The 23309-nt window shown below is 34.0% G+C and overlaps 1 protein-coding gene across 1 annotated transcript in view; it reads left to right on the top strand.

Annotated features, from left to right (window-relative positions):
• The window catches only part of TrpA1 (Transient receptor potential cation channel A1), a 393252-nt gene that overhangs the window by 102690 nt on the left and 267253 nt on the right, over nucleotides 1-23309 (top strand). The window contains exons 6-7 of the mRNA XM_089095770.1: nucleotides 10652-10827; nucleotides 13010-13122. Of these exons, the coding sequence (XP_088951896.1) occupies nucleotides 10652-10827; nucleotides 13010-13122 (289 nt within the window). The remainder of the gene's footprint in view (nucleotides 1-10651; nucleotides 10828-13009; nucleotides 13123-23309) is intronic.

Here is a 23309-nt window from a genome sequence, read left to right on the forward strand (position 1 = left end):
TCCTTGAAATTAAAGGGTTTTAGCTCTGCCAATCTTGATTTAGGGGGCTCATTTTCTGCATCTGACGAATCGGTAGACGAGGGACGCGGTACCCATCTTTCTGGAAATTTGGCTCTTTTTATTCGGCTAACATGTGCCTTATAGGTTCTTTCATTATCGGGGATCTCCATTTTAAAAGTATAATCGTTATCGTACTTTTTTACTATTCTGTACGGTCCAGAATATTTGTTGGGAAGTTTCTTGCCTTCCAATTTTGCCTATTTCTTTAGGTAGACACAATCTCCTATCTTAAAATCTATTTTCCCCTTGACTTTGGGTTGGTTTCTTAGCTCTTGCTTTATTTTACATTTTTCCAACTCTTACCTAAGTATCTTATAAGTTTTCCTTGTTTTATTTATGGATTCTTGTTTGTAATCCTCCGAGCTATTGTAATATTGCCGGGATTCAATAATCTCGTCAGAGGGGATTCTAAAATCATGACCAAAAAGTAAATAAAATGGATTGTCTTTAGTTGTTTCTGAATAAGCAGTATTGATCATGTTAGTTAAATAATGTAAGAATTGATCCCAATCGTTCCTGTTGTCTTTTGTATAGATGTTCAATACGTTCGAAAATATTTTATGCCTATTTTCTATTTTACAATTAGCTTGTGGGTGATATGGAGATGTCACCAATTCTCTATGTTAAGAAAACTCATAAAGTCTTTTGTTACTTTTGAAACAAAATTGCTTCCGTTGTCACTTAAAACTTTATTTGGAATGCCAAATTGAAAAAATAATTTCACTAACGCCTTACTTGTGGCGTAAGCACCTTGATTTTTTAATGGTTTTGCAAAGGTAAATCCAGAAAAGTGATCTATAACTGAGAGAATACAAGTGTGGCCTCTGTTGGAGACAGGTAAGCATCCACTGGTTCCATATAAATCAAAGGAGACAATATCGAAGGGAAATCTCGCTACCGAGACTCTTCCCATTGGAGGATTAGGATAAGCTTGGGGTTTTTTTCTTAAGTTAAATGCTTCGCACGTACTTTCAAATTCTTTAAGTTTTGTTATTCCCGACGGCACATAAAAATATTTTTTTAAGTTATGGAAAGTTTTCGTTACTCCTAAATGTCTGCCTATGTCTGAATGAAAATATTCGAAGGCAGGTATTATTAAGTTTTGGGGTAATACAGGTATTATTGATGTTTGGTTTCTATTTGCCTCAGCAGTCACGATTCTGCATAGTATTTCTTCATCAAGATCATAGTAAAAATTATCTATTTCTTTTCTAAGAGTTTCGAATTTATCTGGTAACGCATCATCATTCACAAAATAATTAATAAGTGCTGAACACATTTCGTCCTTTTCTTGCTTTCTTTTTATATTTTCCAAGTACAAGGGACAATAGTTAACCTAATTTTCCTTTACTGTGTCTTTATCTCTGTTTTTCTTACATTTATGTTTACTTTTAGCATTGATAGTGTTAACTTCATTTTCCTCAGTTTCCGACGGAATATTTTCTGGGTATCTACTAAAAAAGTCGCAAGCTGCATTTTGTTTACCTTTTACATATTCGAATTCGTAATCTAGGTCTTGGATTTTCATAATCCATCTAGCTAGGATTCCCATGGGGTTTTTAGATGTGCGCAGGTACTACAAGCTTTTATGGTCTGATCGTAGTATAAATTTTCTACCAATTAAATAATGTCTAAATTTGTCCAAGTGGGGGATTGCAGATAATAATTCTATGTTTTTGGCGGAATAACTACTTTCGCCTTTTGATAAGGTTCTACTCGAATAGCATATAACTTTTTCTATTTTCTTTTGTTTAGGCGTTCCCTCTAGAGGATTAGGGTTTTCTACACGGATTATTTGCGAAAGAATAGTGCCAATTCCCTTTGAACTAGCATCGGTTGTGACCACAAATTGTCCGTTTTTGAAATTAGGCAGTGATAATATTGTTTCAGAAATGAGTGCCTTTTTGAGACGGTCTAGGGAAGTTTGAGCTTCCTGGGACCATGTAACATTTTGGGAGTTCCCTTTAGTTAATTCCGTGAGGGGTTTCGCAATTTGGGCGTAATTGCGCACGAATTTTCTAAAGTAGCCAATTAAGACCTAAAATTCCTCTTAATTCTTTCATAGTTCTAGGGGGTTCCAGGTTTTCAACACATTTTATTTTGTCAGGATCTGGAGACATCTCTCCTTGCGTTACTACTACTCCTAAAAATTTAATTTTAGGTTGAAATAAATTTAATTTTTCAGGCCGGCATTTTAAATTGCCCTGTCTGAATTTCTCGAACACCTTAGCTAATATTGCTAAGTGTTGTTCAGTGTTTTCTCCCACGCATATGACATCATCAACAAAATGAATGATATTTTTTAATCCTCTTAATAGATGCAATAAGGGTCTACATAGTGCGCTTGAAGTTGTCTTAAGTCCAGAAGGTACTCTTTAATATTTGTATGAACCACATTCAGCTGTAGAAAATGAAGTTTTATGGACATCTTTTTCGGCTAAGAAAGTGGTAGCCTTGGGTAAGATCCAAAGAAGTAAAGATTTTGTTTTTGCTAGAAATAGAGTCAAGAATTTCATCTATTCTTGGTAAAGGAAATTTATCACTAACTACTTGCTTAGTTAACGGCTCTATAATCTACTACAAGTCGTATATCGCAATTATTCTTTGGTATTGAGATGACCGGTTCTACATACTGACTCATACTTGGACGTTTCGTTTAATTTTTTTCTAATTTACTGGTCTTATTTTTAAAACACTCCTCATTATTATACAGTTAATGATTAGGCTTTTTCGATAGGACATCCCCAGTTGTTAAAATTGAATGTTAATAATATGGTATCAGTCCAATGTCATCTTCAGATGCGGAGAATACATCTTTAAAATTCCATAATAATTCGCATAATTTTTTCTTAAGTTCCAAGTCCGTAATATGATCCATATTAAATTTGTTTAAGAATTGCGATTTAGTTAGGGGGTATTTGTTATTAGAGGTTTTAATGCCATTAACTAGGTTTCTTTTGGAATTCTCCAATCTATTTAAATCATTTTCCGAGATAACCTGGATTTGGACTAAACATGTCCCCTTTTTTATTGTAATTGTGTCATTTTCGTGGTTATTAGTTACCCAAATAAATCCTTCTCCTTTGTCGTAAGATATAATCTGTTCCTCGCATAACAGATTTGTTTTCCGTATAAAGTAGGGTTCACTACTTTTTTCCATAATTCCACTATTTTCTTGATTTTGTTTGACCTGTACTGCCGCATATCTCCTATTTTTATTTTTGCAGATTCAATACACTTATTATTTAAATTTACTTCATTTCTGCAATGTCTCTGAGAATAATTGAACAAATTCCTGATTATGCCATGTCCTCCTTGCGAGACATGAGGTTCAAAAGATTGCGACATTATACCACCTGATATTTTATTTACTGTTACGTTGCTTCGTAACCTCTGCTACGATTTCTTAAGGTAGAAACTCCTTCCCCTACCTCAGCCGGGTAGAAAAGCCTTTCGTTCGCTACGTCTAATAATACTCTATTAGACCTTAAAAAATTTGCGCCAATAATGGCTTCATACGGAAAGTTATCACATATTATAAAATTTGTCGGAAAAATTCTATTTTCCCTTTTTACGTCTAAGCAAATTGAACCTTTTGCATCCAATTTATGCCCTGTCACGCTAGTTAAATTGGGATTATTAAAATTTCTTTGTTGCCTAATATTCGGAGGCAACATATTAAATACGCATGAGTTTATGATGTTCGCGGTAGCACCAGAGTCAATTAAAGCCTTAAAGTAAATATTTGCCACACAAAAATCATTAAATATAGGTAACTTATTATTACTATCACTACAAGACGGTACTACTATCGGGATGAACCTATAAAACATTCTAGGCACCCTCTTGGTCCAATTTATATTTCTGAGGGGCCTGAAACGTTTCCCTGCGGATTTATTTCATGCGTCGGTGCCTGCAATAGATATTCAGACATGTAGATTCCGTAGGCATATCTAATTGATTTACATTTGGCTGCCTTCGCCATGAATTATTACGGTAGTTTGGATTTCTTGTGTCAGTGCCGGCTGGCGCTGACTGCCAATGCTTTCGGCTTGAAAAATGTTCATTTCCCGTCGGCCAATTAACTATTTGCCGTCGGCTTGAAAAATTTGCATTTGCCGTTGGCAAATTTTCGGGTTTTCTATATACCATTTTGGCATTATATTGGCTTTGGTGAGTATTTGGGTTTTCAAATCGGTAATTTATTTGTCTATTGGGGGGAGGATTGTAAAAATTCGGTTGGTACGCATTGTAAGGTACTGATTGCCGCAATCGTCCCTGGCTATAGCCTAGTGCACCACTGGCGCTAAAATTTGTTCTTCCGAACAAATAGTTGCCATAATTTTGCGTACTACGGACAGCAATTCTTGGTGTGCGATTGGAGACATAACGGCACTCCCTCGCTATGTGCCCAGTTCGATTACAAATATAGCATCTTATTATTGTAATGTTGTTTTCATAACTAAAATGTTTGACGGGCTTAATACGCACAGTTTTCCTTACAGCGAACTTGTGCGTCTTACTACTGTATGGGAATTTGTACTCGTCCACCGGAATGTAATCTGGAGACATCGGTTCGTCTAAGTAGGTTATGCTCGCGTCTGATTTGCCTAGGCTATTTATTTTTGCTTTACTGTGATTAGCCACCATCGTATCAACTTCGATCAATCGCTCTACCTCCTGAACTGCAGGATCCAACGTCTGAATATTTTTGGATATTACCATTCTATATAGTTTTGGGGGTAGCCCTTGCAAAAAGATATTTAGTATGACTTTTTCATTCAGTTCTCCTGAAACTTTTTCGTATTTTACTTCTACTGAAATCCGTATATTATCAAGATATTCTGTTATGTTTTGTGAATGGTCAAAGAATACCATTCCGTGTTTTAATTTATTTGTAAGACTGGTTTCGATAAATCTATCTTTAAATGCCGTTAACAATTTGTCCACCATATTTATTGGCAAGCTGGCGTCATCACCTATAGTTTGTTCAATTTTCTTTAGAAAGGTTAAGGCCTGGTCTTTTAATCTCAATAGGAGCATGCCAACTAATGTTTTTAGCTCTTTTTTTTGTTAATTCTTCAAACTAGGCCAATTGGATGTTAAATTTATCAGTATCTGATTGTCCATTGTACTGTGGAATAGACTTTTCCATTTCTACATTTTTCATGAACAACTTTTGCACCTTTAATAGTTCGCTTAATTCTTTTGAAATTTTTTTGCGTTTGATTAATTCGAAATAAAGTTATTATTTTACTTAACCTATTTCGGGAGAGGCTATTATCTCCTATGAGATATTCTAAGGTTTTTCCAGTAATAGCTTAGTGATTATAGACCTAATTCCTTTTTTTTCTTTATATGTCTGTATCTCCCGAATTATTAAATATAAATTACAAAGTTTATAGCCTAACTAGTTCGTATGTTTTCCCCCAATTTCCGACCGTGCCATTTGTAGCGATAAAAAAAAATTAGATTGTGGTAATAAGGATTGACCGCGTCAATGTAATGTTATGCTTTTAGCTGTGAACTTACACCTTATAAGTTCTTCGATAACGCCGCTTATAGCGCTAAGGACTGTGCCATATGTAATATTATGATTTAAAGCGGTGTACCGATCGCACCAGTTCTTCCGGGGTGATTTTTGCTAGGCTACTTAATAGGCTAGGCAAGCTATAAAAATAATGAGAAAATTAAGTTTATGATCGTGCCACAGCAATGGGGAGTAAAGTAAATTTATGACCGCGCCACCCTCAATCATCGAGAGAAAATAAAATATGTAATTATATAAAGGTAACCTCTTTTCCTTGAGCTATTTGGAGATCAGATCCCTGGGAACGTACCTTGGAGGCATGCGAACTAACTATATGTCGTGCGACTAGATATAGACATATAAAATAAACACAAGTAGAAAAGCAATAGCTTTATTTTGACTTACATATTTAGGTGTACAGCAGTGGTTCACTTCAACTGGCAACAATAATGACTGAATTGCAATGCCTGAACGCCGAAATAATTCTGATTTACTCATCCTCCAAAAAGCACTTTTACCACACTATAAAACATAGTTTTTGTCGTGCGCTCTAAGAGCTGACTCACAACTGGCCCAAGTCCTGTGGAGGGGCCGCTATTTTGTAATTATGTTCGCAAACTCACTACATTATGTGAACTGTTCGTCCAATAATTTAGTTTAAATATTTCTGATGATTAAACGTTATAACTTTAGCTTCCTGAGAAAAATTGTATTTAGTAGTTTTTTATTGCCAATTATTTTAGCGAAATTCAAACCGAATAGAGTCATTGTTTGACTGAAGCTAAAATACAATTTCTCTTTTTGCTTATTAAGAACTTTTCTTTTTTGAAACTAGATTTAAACTTAATTAGAGGAAATCGGAATTATCTTTAGAAAGAAGGAACTTTATTTTTTGTATTTTAAATATATCACGATTTACTCACGGTACAAAACTTTGTCTCCATCTGGCCAATCAGCTTAAAGTCAACTAGCCTGCTTAACTTGCAAAGATTTTTCCAAGCCGTCTTAAAAAAAAAACCTTAGAATTTTAAAAGTTTAAAAACCCTAAGAAAAACCTTAAACTTAAAAATTTTGACTTAATACAACTTTTGGAACCAAAAACTTCCTTATTAATTATCACTCACAATTTTTTTTAGCTTTAATCCTACAAAATTTCAGAGTAATTAGTCTGATTATCCTATTGCTGTTTTTTAATATCGCCAGACGCTAAACAGTCAGTTGCCCTAGTATTATTTAAATCCTTATCTTCCCATTTTGGAAAATCTCCCAAAACACAACTTTTTCGAGTCTACCATTCTCTTTCGAATATGGTCTGTAAAAGAATTTTTTAAGTCTCTTAAACTTAAGCTTATGTCCGGCATAAAAATCATCATCCTATTTAGCGGGTCCTAGCTTGGTCGTTGTAAATTTTATGCCTAAAAAAAAAAACTTCAATCCCATTGTTCCCTTAAATCGCTCAATTACGATTTCTTTCCAGTTTTTAATGTTCTGCGACTTCCACTTCAAGGTATTAAGTTGCAACATAGTAATTTATGCGCAAGGAAGCTCGTTTTGGACGAAGAAAGCAGAGGCGTCGTTGAGGAGAGAGGAATAATTGGGAAAAAAACTTATTATTTCTCAAGTAGATTTGAAACTTGTTGGTAATTTTAAGTGTAAAATTTGCTCTTTACTTTGGGCAGATATTTTATTTAAATTAATATATGCTCGTTTTTAACATAAGGAAAACGAGAAAAATAGGGGTCCATTACACTTCATAATATGTTTCACGTTAAAATTTTTCCAAATATACTGCCTTTGAAACATTATCATCAAGTAAAAATGTGAGCCTTAATAATGACAAAATTTAAAAATCTTCTTTGGTTCCTGTTTCGCCACATTGGCTCAGGTCAATTTTTCCTCTGATATTTAAGGTGCTTTTGCTTCCTAGAATCTATCAGTTCAAGATTAAATTATTTTGTTTTAAAACATTCAAAAGTGGAAATGAATTTACCCTCTACGTCTGTAAATGGGGCAAATGTACAACCATTGAAGAGTAGGAAGTTGGAAATAGAGTGAATATAATATCCCAAATGAAAAAAAAATCAGTGAAAAAGAAAATAAGACTTGTTGCTTTTTATAATGATATTCCTACCCTAACTAGATAGGTCAAATCGGTTGTAGTCTGGTCATGGAATTTGGCAGAGGGGGTTCCGCTACAGAAATCCTTTTTGTTTTAATTCTCATTCCCAGTATTTAATTGAAACTCTGATTCTTTTATTTGTAATTGAATTGCCTTATAAGTGCTGATAATAATAGCTAATATAAGCTCCAAATTCTAACTTTGTAAGCTCCAAATTTTGTTACTCATACGCCTAACAAGCGACGAGGACATTCAATTCTTTACGTTTCGAATTCACATACTAATCCATAAATGTAAAACTGCCACTATGTATAATACCATGCTGCCTCTGTGCTATTATCGCTTTTCTAAATATTTCTTTTAACCACCTCCAAATTTTTTTTTACATAAATGTGCTAAGAATTATGACTGAAATTAGTCGCATTTCAAACAACGCCAGCGCTACTTGGGGGACATTTATCTCTGCATCAGCATACTGTACGACATATCTGCTGAGAATAGAATAAAGTGAATTGAAACAAAATATGTATAGTTTTCTCACAATTTAGAAATTTAGTGCGCACGTATAAGCAATACCAACCCATTCGATTTTCTGTTGTTATCAGTTTTATCATGTCACACTAGGAGACCGAGCTTTGCTTGTGAAAAGAATTATAGACATAAAAACGATAGTCATTATATCCCCCATCCGGAAATTTATATCCCCCACACTCTGATTTACACAAGAAAACACTTTTGTCTAATTTCTTATAAGATCCGTTTTTTTTTAAACAAAGATGCAATGGGGAAGGTAATTTTCAAACTCTAGCAGTCGATTTTTCTTTTAATTGGAATCCCTGTCAATTTTTAATTAATTTAAGATTTCTACCGCAATGCCTGCAATGCCCGCTTTGTCAAACAATGCCCGCTGATATCAATGCTGTTTATTTATATAAATCGGCAAACCCACAAACGAATCAATTTAATAAAAAATCATAAATAATATTTCAATAAATCACGTATATTAAAAGTTTAGTACAACAAATTAAATCTTACAGAGTCAAAATTCATTCAAAATTACGAACAAATGAATAGCACGATACCCGTTAAATTTGGAAGATAACTTGGTTCAATTATGAGATTGAGTATCCAGTGCTGGGCATGGGGGTTAGGGGAAGTGGAAGGAGGGCATGTACTGCAGCATTAGTGGTGAACCTGGCTGAAAAAAGTCATTCACCTTCTCCCACCTGAACGCTTGCTTATGCTGTACTACTGTCGTCTACAACCACCAGCACTTATATTTAATATTATTTAATGTGTGTTTATTATGCATTACGCAATGTTTTTAAATTCACCAAGTAGTTTGTTTGCTAAAAAAAAAACTTTTCTTGACTACCACATCAATAGCATCTACTTTAATAGCACCCCCTCTTGCCCCCAACCCAATAAAAAAACTGTAGCTACGCCCCTGGAAGAGAGTGAAGGGTAACGATAATGCTACCCTTTCTTCGTTCTACACAGTTGGTCTAGTAAAGAGTATAATATATTATTTACATTATTATTATTATTAAAAAAGACATAACATAAATAAAAAAAGAGCGGTTATGGATTTTTTCGTCTCAGGAAAAAGGATATATCCTTGAAGTTTCAATATAGCTTTAAATGCAACAGGAAGCTTGTCCTCCTCCCCCAGTTCTTATCCCCTTGTCTACGGAATCTGTTACCTTGCATGATGCCAAATTACTTTAGGTTTTTATGCACTGTTATTAGTCTTTGAATGTCAAAATAATTTTTTTACCTCTTAAACCCCAAATAAATCCCGCGTTAATTCTAATCGTCCAATACTCTCTGAAACAACTAAAAAGTGAGGAAGCACTGTAGTAGATATACAGTAAGAAAGTCGATTCGTTTTCATTAATGTGATTTAGAAGAGTACCCCTAAACAAGATATTTAGAATAATAAAAAAAAAATTGAACGTATGGCTTCTTAAAATTTTCTCTGGTCTAATTCCTCCCTAAATTCTTACTTCTTGCTCATCCCCCCACCCTTAAGTAAAACTTAAATGTGACATCTTGCCGCATGTCTTTTTTGCTCTGTTGGACCCGACTACTTGGATGGATTAATTTAAATATTTTACAAAAATCATCAGATATGACTTTATCTAGGTCCTGCAACTGCAATAAACATTCAACGGAATATAGTTTTGCAATTCCACAAATCAAGCTTATAATTTATCAATTTAAAATGAATAAAATAGAGCGAAGCTTGTAATAAGGTGAGAGAAAAATTTACGTATTTTTCAACAAACGTTAAAAGACCAAGTCAACAGAAATGTAAAGCTTTGATTACGCAAATTTAAAATGTAAGCTGTATGAAATTTAAAACGCAAATTTATGATTGTGCAAATTTAATATGTAAGCTATATGAAAAACACACACCAGTGCGTTCACAGGGTAGGGGTGGCCTAGGACTTGAATCCTTTCCCAAAAATCTTAATATTTGTTATTTTCTCCTGATTTGATATGTCTTCAATGTTGAACCCCCTTCTTTTTTCGTGTTTTTTTTTCGAACTAGTGTACCAATACATAGGAAAGTTCTGTACACTTACCTCAGTATATGTTTTTCTTCTTCAATTTTTGTTCCTTTATGTTTTTGTTTCCAAGACCACACTGCCTTTCTATGACAAAACAAACAAGAGTTCCAATAGGGATATGTACTTTTATTAGACAGTGAAAAACATATGCAAAAGCTCTAAATATTTGAATGACACAGTCAGTCATCATCATCAGTAGAGAAACTAATATACTAAAATTAAAACAAACTGTATTTATACAGAAGAAAAATATTTTTTGTTCATGCTGAAAGAAAACAAAAATATTTCATATGCTGTATTCTTTTTACTCATATGTTACGTTTTTCATACCCTTTCAAAATGGCCAATTTTTTTTTTAATTTCTTTAAGGTCGAGGCAAATAAGTTAAACAAACTTATTGACGAGAGAGATATTAATGGATGCTCTGCTTTGCATTATGCCAGCCGTCATGGTCATGTTCAAAGTCTACGAAGTCTGATGTGCTTAGGAGCGTCTATATCACTAAAAAATAATCAACACGAAAATCCGCTTCATTTTGCAGCTAAGTAAGCAACTTCTTATTAATATCTATTGACAATATATGATAATTCCTTTCATCTTGCCTATTAAGAAGATCCCCACCCTCCACGGGCGTAGGGCAGGCGGGGGACCTGTCCCCCCCCTAGACCTTCAAATTTACATTAGATATGGCTGAAAAAGCAGATGGTTGTAAAAACAGTTGATAAAAGGGCCTCCATCACACAATCGACTGCCCCCCCCCTAGACAATATGCTGCCTACGCCCATGCCACCCTCTAATATCAGACCAAAGGGACCGTCTAACAAGTAAACTTCGGTCCAGAATATGCTTTAAAAATGTTTCTAACTTCTGAGATATCTGCTTTTTCCACTGTAATTAAAATGGAAAGGTAAAACATTAGCAAAACTAAAAATGCTGATAGATGGTCGTAAGCCCCTTGCCTCTATTGATAACAAAAAGGATTTATTGTTAGTATTGGGGGCATTTTGGAGGACTTCCCTTTATCATACCTTATACTTGAAAATGCAACTATATCAAGTGATATTCAGTGTTGTTTACATTTCTAATTCAGGAAAAACGTGTAAGTCGTTTAAAAATGTGTAATCACTAATTTTAGGCTATATAGTGGGCTCTAGATAATGACCTATTTAAATTGCCCAAGCAGTTTTGGGCTCTACGAGCACTGGGAGGAAGGCATTGTCATGGGTCAGAAAAATTCAAGAGGTCAGCATGCTTTTGTTTTCATAGTTCTTCTTAGGGATCGTAAAGTTTGATCACTAGCATATGCAGTGACTGTTGATCTCTATTACATAAACGCTGCAAGCAATCCCCCTCATTGGTCTGAGAAAAACCGGTTCCATTGCCTTGCGGCTATAGAACGCTTTTTTGAATTTTTGGGTTTTGTCTAGGCAATTTCTGTGCATTCAAAGCCATTCATTATTGCGCATATTGGAACACCTACTATAGATTCTCAATTTAGCACCAAGTGAGTTTCATTCTTTCCCTGAATTGAAGAAGTTGCTTGAAAAGGGAGGGGGAAATCAGCACTTCAAAACTGATTAAGAGCTAAAAGAAGCCGTCAAAAATCACTTCAAATCATTGGCAGTGGCACTTTATGAAGAGGTTTATATAAAACTTTCTGACAAATGTGACAAATGCCAATCGTCAAGTGAATATGTAGAGAAATAATTTTAATTGTTCATCAATTTTGTTGATATATTTAGGTAAGTTAAAGCCAATCGATAGTTGAAATACAAAACCTTGCAATTCATATTCTAAGGCTCAATGAATCAATTTCCGCCACCCATTTAGACCATTTATGGAATATTTCTTTACGCCACAAAAAACCTAGTGTGGTCAGAGATAGTTATTTACTGTCAGAGGAGCCAAGTCCTATTCGTATTTGTAAGAGGGCTGAGGAGGGTCTCTGTAACCTGTAATATTTAGTATTTGTTTCCTGTTTTAAAGCACTAAGGATATCCGAATCAAAATATTTTCCCCCTGGACTATTCTACCCGCTCCTAGCTTTATTAATGCCTGATTACTGCGATTCTCTAAGATTTTGCTTTTGGTTGTTTCAAAATTCTTAAATTTTTAGGGTAGCACTATAGCTTGTCAGGGGTGGCAGTGGTGGTTCCAGGGGGACAAGGGGTGCGTGCCCCCTAACATAGTCTAAAGTAGTGTAATTTACTTGATTAACGCAAGTTTGGGTTAATTAAACTTGGTCCTACCGCAAGTTTTTCGGATCAACCTATTTTGCGCTCCCCCTAAAAAAATCCTGGATCCGCTCAGGATCCAGGACTTGGCAACAATTTTGGTCCCTAAGAATTCATACATGAACCATCTGCTGATTCCTAAAGACAGCTATGTCATCAAAATAGAGCTACACCTTCTTAAGCTGTTTGGTGTGACATGTTTTTACCCTTTCCGGTTGGGGTTACCCTGGTGTTTCTTTCTTTTTTAAGCTGGCAGCCACTGCTACTAAAAACTGCATAATTGCACAGGGAGCCTTTTTTATTAAAAACTATTTTTTTATTATCAACACACACATGGTTATTTGAGAATTTTGATTTCAACTTTTTACTTCTCAGCTCATCACATCAGAAGCCAAAAGAATTATTGAGTAGTTTGTTTTTATAACTTTAAATTTTCTGAACTTATATTTGACGATACAAAGGTAATCTTCAATTATCTCTATTTTTATTCCAGATATGGTAGATATAATACAGTGAAACAACTACTGGACTCCGAAAAAGGACAGTCAATCATTAATGAAAGCGATGGACTTGGGCTCACTCCTTTACACATTGGTGCTGGTGCAGGTATGGAAACAGCGACTCTAGGAATGCATAGAGGCCCGTACATACACTTTTAATTGGAGGAAGGATTTTTATTGGGAGAGGAGGTGGGATTAAGTGAATTGAATAAGTAAATATTGGGTTAACTAATCGACTTTTTGGAGCATGTCGTGAGAACTGGAAGGTTTGATGCGGGAGGGGGGTGCAAGGATCCTTTGATAATTACCCTACCGCGTAAATTATCTGGTCAACTGAGAGATGCGTTTTAATCTCAGAGAAATTTCGTTTCAGGTGCTTAAGCTGCGATTTGTTTTCTTTTCATGGGGCTTACGTACTGAGATGGGGTGGGAACGAGACCCTTTATTCGAAGCATTTTGTAAAAGTAGATTACACAACATTCTGAAGAAACAGATTTTTTGAGGGTTTGGTGACCTAGGAAGACCCATAAGTGCTTTTATATTGTGGGCATTTCAAACTGTAAGTAACTCGTGCTAATTGTAACCAAAACTCTTGAAGAAAAATTTGAAAAATTTTCTGTAGTACATATAAATCTTAAGAATTGTAGGGGTTTGTTGTCCCAGCAAAACTCATAAGTACGCCCTTATGTTCTAGGCAGTTCAATCTGTAAGTAACCCATGCTAGTAGTAACCGGAGCTCCAGAAAAATAGAGTTTTTATGCCATAGATAAATCACAAGAATTAGCTTTTTATGCTGATTCTAAATATAGACAATGCACTAAGTTCAGTATTGTAAAAATAGGCCACACGAGGGGTTACGAGCCTGAGAAAATTTTGTTGAATTTCAATTAAGAGGGAAAGTATCCACCAACATATCCGACAAAGAATATTGTTAAAGCATTTATTCATTCTGATATTTAGATTTTGTCAATTTTATTCAACATGTCCGACAAAGGATGCTGAAAAAGCATTTATCCACTCTGATTTTTAGATTTTGTTAATTATTATTGTTGTAACTGATAAAATATGTTGATAAAAAATAAATTATTCACTCTGATACTTAAATTTTGTCTATTTTATCCCATTTACCCGAGAAAGGGATGTTGATATATAATTTAATCAATCCGATACTTAGATTTTGTCAATTTTATCCCATGTAGCCGAGAAAGGGATGTTTATATAGAATTTAATCAATCTGATACTTAGATTCTGTCAATTTTATCTGATATAGCCGACAAATTATGTTGATAATGCATTTAAAGGATGTTGATAAAGCATTTATTCACTCTGATACTTAGATTTTGTCAATTTTATCCCATGTATCCGAGAAACTGATGTTGATAAGGAATTTAATCACTCTGATACTTAGATTTTATCAATTTTATCTGACGTATCCGACAAAGGATGTTGCTAATGAATTTATTCACTGTGACACTTAGATTTTGTCAATTTTATCCGATGTAACTGGCAAAGGATGTTGATAAAAAAAATCTTCACTCTAACACTTAGATTTTGTCAGTTTTAATCTATGTATCCGAGAAAAGGATGTTGATGTAGAATTTAATCACTCTGATACTTAGATTTTGTCAATGTTATCCGACATATCCGATAAAGGATCATGTTAAAGCATTTATTCATTCTGATATTTAGATTTTGTCAATTTTTATTCGATGTATCTGACAAAGGATGTTGATAAAAAAAACTTGTTCACTCTGACACTTATATTTTATCAATTTTATTCGATGTATCTGGCAAAGGATGTTGATAAAAAAATTACTCACTCTGATACTTAGATTTTGTTAATTTTATCCGACATATCTGACAAAGGATGTTGATAATGAATTTATTCACTCTGATACTTAGATTTTGTCAATTTTATCCGATGTATCTGGCAAAGGATGTTGATAAAAAAAAATTATTCACTCTAACACTTAGAATTATTCAATTTTATCCTATGTATCCGAGAAAAGGATGTTGATATAGAATTTAGTCACTCTGATACTTAGATTTTGTCAATTTTATCCGATATATCCGATAAAGGATGTTGTTAAAGTATTTATTCATCTGAAATTTAGGTTTTGTCATTTTTATTTGATGTATCTGACAAAGGATATTGATAAAAAAAAATTTCACTCTGACACTTATATTTTATCAATTTTATTCGATGTATCTGGCAAAGGATGTTGATAAAAAAATTATTCACTATGATACTTAGATTTTGTCAATTTTATCTGACATATCCGACAAAAGAGGTTGATAATGAATTTATTCATCCTGAAATTTAGATTTTGTCAATTTTACCCGATGTATCTGGCAAAGTATGTTGATAAAAAAAATTACTCACTCTGACACTTAGATTCTGTCAATTTTATCCTATGTATCCGACAAAATGATCCGAGAAAAAATTTATTCACTCTGAAACTTATATTTTATCAATTTTATTCGATGTATCTGGCAAAGGATGTTGTTAAAAAAAATTATTCACTCTGATATTTAGATTTTTTCAATTTTATCTGACATATCTGATAAAGAATGTTGATAATGAATTTATTCATTCTGAAATTTAGATTTTGTCAATTTTATCTGATGTATCTGCCAAATGATGTTGATAAAAAAATTTTATTCACTATAACACTTAGAATTTGTCAATTTTATCTGACATATCCGATAAAGGATGTTGTTAAGCATTTATTCATTCTGATATTTAGATTTTGTCAATTTTATTTGATGTATCTGACAAAGGATGCTGATAAAAAAAAATTGTTCACTGTGACACTTATATTTTATCAATTTTATTAGATCTATCTGGCAAAGGATGTTGATAAGAAATTATTCACTCTGATACTTAGATTTCGTCAATTTTATCCGACATATCCAACAAAGGATGTTGATAATGAATTACCTCACTCTGAAACTTACATTTTGTCAATTTTATTTGATGTATCTGACAAAAGATGTTGATAAGAAAATTTATTCACTCTGACGCTTAGATTCTGTCAGTTTTATCCTATTTATCCGAGAAACGGATGTTGATATACAATTTAGTCACTCTGATACTTATATTTTGTCAATTTTATCTGACATATCCGATAAAGGATGTTGTTAAAGCATTTATTCATTCTGAAATTTATATTTTTCAATTTTATTTGATGTATCTGACAAAGGATGTTGATAAAAAAAATTATTCACTCTGACACATATATTTTATCAATTTTATTCGATGTATCTGTCAAAGGATGTTTTTAAAAAAAAAATTATTCACTCTTACGCTTAGATTCTTTCAATTTTATCCGACATAACCAACAAAGGATGTTGATAATGAATTTAATCACTCGGATACTTAGATTTTGTCAATTTTATCAGATGTAACTGGCAAAGGATGCTGCTAAAAAAAATTATTCACTCTAACACTTAGAATTTGTCAATTTTTTCCTATGTATCCGAGAAAAGGATGTTGATATAGAATTTAGTCATTCTGATACTTAAAATTTATCAAAGTTATCCGACATATCCGATAAAGGATGTTGTTAAAGCATTTATTCATTCTGAAATTTAGATTTTGTCAATTTTATTTGATGTATCTGACAAAGGATGTTGATAAAAAAAATTTTCAATCTGACACTTAGATTCTGTCAATTTTTTCCGATGTATTTGACAAAAGATGTTGATAAAAAAAATTTATTCACTCTAACACTTTGTCAACTTTTTCCTATGTATCCGAGAAATGGATGTTGATATAGAATTTAATCACTCTTATACTTAGATTTTGTAAAATTGCTGTATTGTCTGTCTAGGAAGCGACTTCAATCGATAATGAATGTTAATAAAGAATTTTTTCAATTTTGTTTTCATAATTTCCTGAATTAGATTTCTGTATTGTGTATCCAAGAGGTGAATTCAAGAAACAGTTACTTACTTACTTACTTACAATTTTTTCATAATGACATATCCAACACCGGATGTTGATAAAGAATTTATTCATTCTGATACCTAGATTTCGTCAATGTTATCCCATGTGTCTGACAATAGATGTATGCAAATTCCTTTTCTTACATCTCCGATGTTTTAATAGACATTCCAAACGTTTGATATGCTAGCATACTCTAAAAATAATCAACACAAAACAATGTAATGCATAATATATTTCTAATGAAATAACCCTATATAGAATATTATTACAAAAATATATTACGATGCATTATTAATATCATTGATCAACTTTGGACATTTTAAGCCTGTTCCATAAAATAGTTCAACGTGTTCTCTCTTGATATTGTAGCTATTGTCTTCTCTTAGTTCGTAATCAGTAGAATAATCATTATACCATTTTGAGTCATACATAACTTTTACTGGCGTGTCATCGACAGGCTCAATATGCTTTTCGTCTTTGGTATTATTTGGTTCATTGACTGTTTGATCAATGCCAGTAATGTTTGCTGGTACTTTGTTTTTCATCGATTCATCTTTATATTCCGTAGTGATATTTTCTGCCATTGCCCCTTTTTATTTTTCTGGCAATTTCACTGTCTATTATCTCATTATTTTTACACAGGTAACAGTTTCGGTACGTAGACAAGATTTGGTTTATGATATTAGTAGAAGAGTAGGCCTTTTTTGTATCTTCCGTTGAATGCTTATACCCGAAAGCTGACGATAGGATGGATCAGTTGGTAATGTGTTACCTGCAAGAGTATCAAGGAGTTGTCCTCTATCATCAACGATTATTTTTATGTTGGAATTCTCTTTGAGTGCAATCATCTCCGGAGATCTCAATCTCGCATATCCACCAACATAAAAGTTAAATTTTCTCGGTACTCCAAAGAAATTTAATTCCTTACTGTCATGACAATCCATGCATACATTTCCAATAGTACTACCACTTGTACTTGTTTCATAGTTTAAATACTTCTCCTTGTCGGCATTCAATGCTACAATAACATTGTCATGTGAACACACTTTATTAAAATGCTCCATCTTCACTTTTTTTTGAAGATATGACTTATGTGTTTATCGTTCCATTGCGTAAAAAATACTGATTTAATACATGCAATAAACTAGATAGTATCGATAACCCGCCATAAAGTACCAGTGGGAAAGCCGCATCGTGTCTCTGAGCAAGCATAGAGTACAATTGGTAGAGCCGAAAGCATATTTTATGTCATTTTAAGATATGTAAAAAAAAGTTGAATAATTTCGCATGTCCCAAAAATTTTTTTAGTCCAATAAAAAAAGTGCTACTTCAAACATAATTTTTCTAATAGTAAAGGTCATGACTAACAAGTCTATACCATTCTCATTTTGAGTTTGGAAAATATTAAATGTGATTTTTTTTTGTTTTAAGTATGTTTCATCTCATTCGAAGACATTAAAAAAAATAAAAAAAATATATCATGTTAAAAATAAAATAGTAAAAAAAAAGTTAAAAAAAAACAAAAAAAAAAAAAAAATGGGGGGAGACGGCCAAAAAGTTGGAGTGGAGGGGGCCCCCTTCGAGTTTGGGGATAGGAGACCCTTAGGGGGTTGAGGTCTCTAGTAGTTAGGGTCGTTGGTGCTTAGGATCCTTGATGGTTCGTACTCACACACACCTTACCACTTGATTTGCAAGGATTTCTAAGGTTTGTTCTGAATTTCATTATTAAAATTCTTTTCTTGCCATCTACATCTCTCTTAGTATCAACTTTTTATTATACTATAATGTTAAACTTTATTTTAAATTGACAACACTGTTGAAACACCACTTGTGTATTATACAGAACACATCGAAGAAGTAAAGCTAGGTCAAGTCATAAGACCATTTTATAATCGTTAATATTTCCATTGATTGATGTTGTTCCAAATTTATAATAAATAACCTATGAGTTAACAACCCAGAGGGGTTACCTTAACTGATAATCACCAATTTGCAAATGCTATACCCTTTTTTTGCAATTAGAGTTAGCTTTAGCAGTGACACATTCCTAAAAAACTAGTCTTGACTAAAGGCAATTGTCCAATAATCAGTTTAACCCTTTTTTTCTCCACCTTCATACGATCCAATTCGCAAATGTTATCTAGCTCTGTTTTTTTTACCTATTATTCAACTAATATCGTTCGTATAGTCCAATTCGCAAATGCTACACCCTTTTTTCTCCACCTTCATACGATCCAATTCGCAAATGCTATCTAGCTCTGTTTTTTCCCATTATTCAATTAATATCGTTCGTACAGTCCAATTAGCAAATGCTAAACCCTTTTTTCTCCACCTTCATACGATCCAATTCACAAATGCTATAGTTTCAAAACGTGTTTGACCACTTTATAGGTAAAGGTTTGCTCGCTTTTTGCAATGTGCACGTCAAACTACACTGTATATTCTTGTACACATGAATGTAGGCTTGAAACCTTATACACTATCATGTTGAACGAATTTGCTAAAGACGTGTTTTTTTTATCGCTTTGTTTGTAAAGGAACATAAACTCCTAGAATAGCATAGGAAGGAACACAAACTCCTGGAATAGCATAGGAAGGAACATAAACTCCTAGAAAGACATAGGAAGGAACATAGCGCTATAGAATAGCATGGGAGGGAACATAAACTCCTAGAATAGCATAGGAAGGAACATAAACTCCTAGAATAGCATAGGAAGGAACATAGCGCTATAGAATAGCATGGGAGGGAACATAGTGCTATAGAAGTATAACTTAGCACTCTACTGACCACAGCTATGAAATTTACCCCCTGAGGGTATAAAGGTGACAGATAATCTTAGCAAGTTAAAGAGTGGGTTGAAACGTTACCTTCTGGGAAGTTGTTAAAGATTCTAGTTGTCTCGCTGGTAATTGGTTACCACGTCGTCTATGGTTTATCGATGATATTGTTTAATAGTGTGTGGTAATAGTAAAAAGGCCGCTATTGCTCCCATTGCTCACCCCTGCTGCCATCTACAATTTAGTTTAACGTTGACAGGACATAATTTATGGTTTTTGCAACTGAGAATGAAAAAAACAGGATTTTTCTCACTTGAAAAACAGGATTTTTCTCACTTTTATGGATGTTTCTTGGACGGTTATGAGTTTTAGTCAATTTATTTGTTTTTCATGGATGTCAACAGTAATTTATGTCTGTTTTTATGGTTTTTGTCACTGAGAATGAAAAAACAGCATTTTTCTCACTTTGATGGATGTTTCATGGATGGTTATGAGTGTTGGTCAATTTATTTACTATTTTTCATGAATGTCAACAGCAATTATTGTCTGTTTTATGGTTTTTGTCACTGAGAATGAAAAAACAGGATTTTTCTCACTTTTATGGATGTTTCTTGGATGGTTTTGAGTGTTAGTCAATTGATTTGTTGTTTTTCATGGATGTCAACAGCAATTTATGTCTGTTTTATGGTTTTTCTCACTGAGAATAACAAAACTGGATTTTTCTCACTTTGATGTATTTTCAAGGTTGATTTATTTGTTGTTTCCAAGTGTTTTGTCTCCGGGGCGAAGTTTGCGCATGCGCATTAACGCTAGGGAGAATGTTTTGATCTAGGAATAGGAAACAGGAAGTACATGCCTCCTTCTAAACCAATCAGAGAGTCGGTTAAAAATCCATATAAGCCAAAAAGAGGGCTGGTTACATATTGTTTACCCCAATAAATCGCAATTCACCCTTGAGATTTCATATATAATGGACAAGCGTTGTGATTAAATTATCATATAGTTCCAAGGCACAATGGATAGAGCACCTGAAATTATTGAGGAGTTAGAAGCCTTGGCAACATCGATTTACAATGTGAGTACACTTTCATTCTTTGTTTTCAAAATAAAATTATTTTCCTTTTTCACCCTCCAGTATATTCAGGTAAATCCCCCCCTCCCATTCTAATAGAAACTCCACTATGCTATCTTTATACTCGCTAGAAAACGTAAAGTAAGCTCTTTTTACCACATAATAGTCCCCCCCAGAATACAAACTCCACTATGCTATCTTTTTACTCGCTAAAAAACGTAAAGTACGCTCTTTTTTACCACATAACCCCCCCCCCCCCACTGTTAACGACTCTAATTCTTGCATTAGAAATAACTATGTTTCTCGGTAAATTCATGCTTTCTCTATTTCTAGCTAAAAGTGACAGACAACATCCGTCCACTCTTAGGTATTAAGCCACTCTGGTTTGACATAAGCTTCCCGCAAGGTTATAATTAGCTGACACCCTTTTTAAAGCACTACCTGTTTGTTTACGTTAGCAGTTTAACCAAAGGGTTTCACAGATCAAAAAGGATTGTTTCCCCTGTCAAAATAAAACAGTTGCAAGCAAAATGAGATTGTAATAATCAAGCTAGGCCTGCGCAACCTATATGGAAGAATGAACCGAGTTACCCCCCAAAATAATTGCTAACAATAAATTTTAGGACACTATTTAAAAAGGGGGGAGGGGCTAAGCCTCAATTCTATCACCCTCATTATAAAGTGAAAACAAACTGTTTCTGCACATGAAAAGTAAGTGTCTGGGATTTCTAAGAAACAGAAAACATAGCATTATTATGTGTAAATTGAATATCATTTACGTCTAAGATCGTAAATTTAGGCCTATAAGCTACTGGGTTAACAATCTTTTTCTATTTTAAAGCCTACAGACGGTAACATTTAAAAAAAATTTCTCAACAATGTAAAAATAAGAGCATTCCTCGTAAATTTTACTTTTTGCTTTGGTTTTGGCTTAGGGGGTGGGGGCTTCATAGTGATAAATGCTTACGACACAAAATTAGGGTTAGGGGGAGGGGGGAACTAATTGTCCTTCTGTAAAAAAGGGGGAAATTATTTCGATACTAACTTTTTCTCATCTTTTAGGCCAATTATGATGAATATACAGCCTTTCCATCGAAGAGAGCAAGGGAGGATGATGCAACCCCTGCAAGGCGACAGTTATGCAATATGGTCACTGGCCGAAGCCCCCCAAACAAGTGTTGCCTGCCCAAGCCACAGCCCAATCTGCGCAGGATTGTGACATCGCTTGCACATCCGCTCTCCATGGACCTTTAAAAGCTGCCCCACCTACGCTAGGTCAGAGGGTTGCCCTCCAGCATGCTATGCCAGGACCATCCGGTACCCAAATACAGCTGGAATTTGCAAATGTAAGCATTTTCGCCTCTAGTTTTTACCTATTTCTTCCATATTTTTAGGCCTTTTCTTTTCGCTTTTTTTTTCAACACTGTAAAATTGTGTCAGAGATTTTAAAAGATATTTTTCCGCTAAAGATGTTTTCTCCCCACTCAATTTGAAGGACAGAAATTATACCATTTATCTCTTACACATATGGATTCTAATTTGCGAAATATTGTTGACAACTTTCGATTACAACTTGCCAAGATTTTGGGAGACATTCAATAAGAGTTAACGGTTCCCATTTTATCGCATTTTCCAGAATATCTTGAAAATAACACACTTGTATTAACAAATTTAAGGTCAAAGAATGTCAGTTTATACACATTCAAAATAAACTATTTTCGAAGGATGATCTGAATGAGTGAGACCATCCATTTCAAACGAAGTAATGACACCGGTTTTTTTTCCAAAGCAGATATGGGTTATTAGTATGAAATGTTTTTTTTGGGGGGGTGACTCTTTGAACAAAGTCAAAACATACTTCGTAATGTTTTAATTGTATCTAGCTGGAACTTACAGCATATATGGAGTAAATCAAATGCTACTAAGCACATGTAAATGATAATCCAATTTTAAAAACAGTAGGGGTGATTTAGACACTTTGAAAATAATCTATTTTTCATTTATAGGTTGTTCTAGTTCCATACTCGCCATCTCCCCCCTGCTCGTCAGTTGGAGAAGGAGAGGACGCGCCTATGGGGCCTTACAGCAACAACAAGGAAATATCTCAGCAGGTCAGCGTTAATTCACTTGAATTTATTCCTGATAACATTGATGACTTTTTAAGTGATTTTTTTTTAAATGTTGATAATAGCACAGTTGGGCAGGATTTGGGAGACTTGAATCCAATCACACTACAAATTTTAGAAGATTTTACCTGGGAATTAACAGGGAACCCTCCTCTAGCCCCTGATAACATTTCCCCACTTCAATCGAATGAAGTGCCTTCCCATAGCCCTATTATTGAACAATATAGGGGGGGGGAGGGGTGGTGATAATTTACAAGAGGAGGAGGTGGGGGAAGGGATGTTGATAGTAATATACAAGAGGGGGAGGGGGAGGGTAATATCCAATTGACACCATTTCCCAAATTTCAACTGTCGAACTCAATTTTAAA

Source organism: Artemia sp. Qi Xiang Cuo, chromosome 10 (assembly GCF_049724085.1).
Source record: "Artemia sp. Qi Xiang Cuo chromosome 10, ASM4972408v1, whole genome shotgun sequence".
NCBI lineage: Eukaryota > Metazoa > Arthropoda > Branchiopoda > Anostraca > Artemiidae > Artemia > Artemia sp. Qi Xiang Cuo.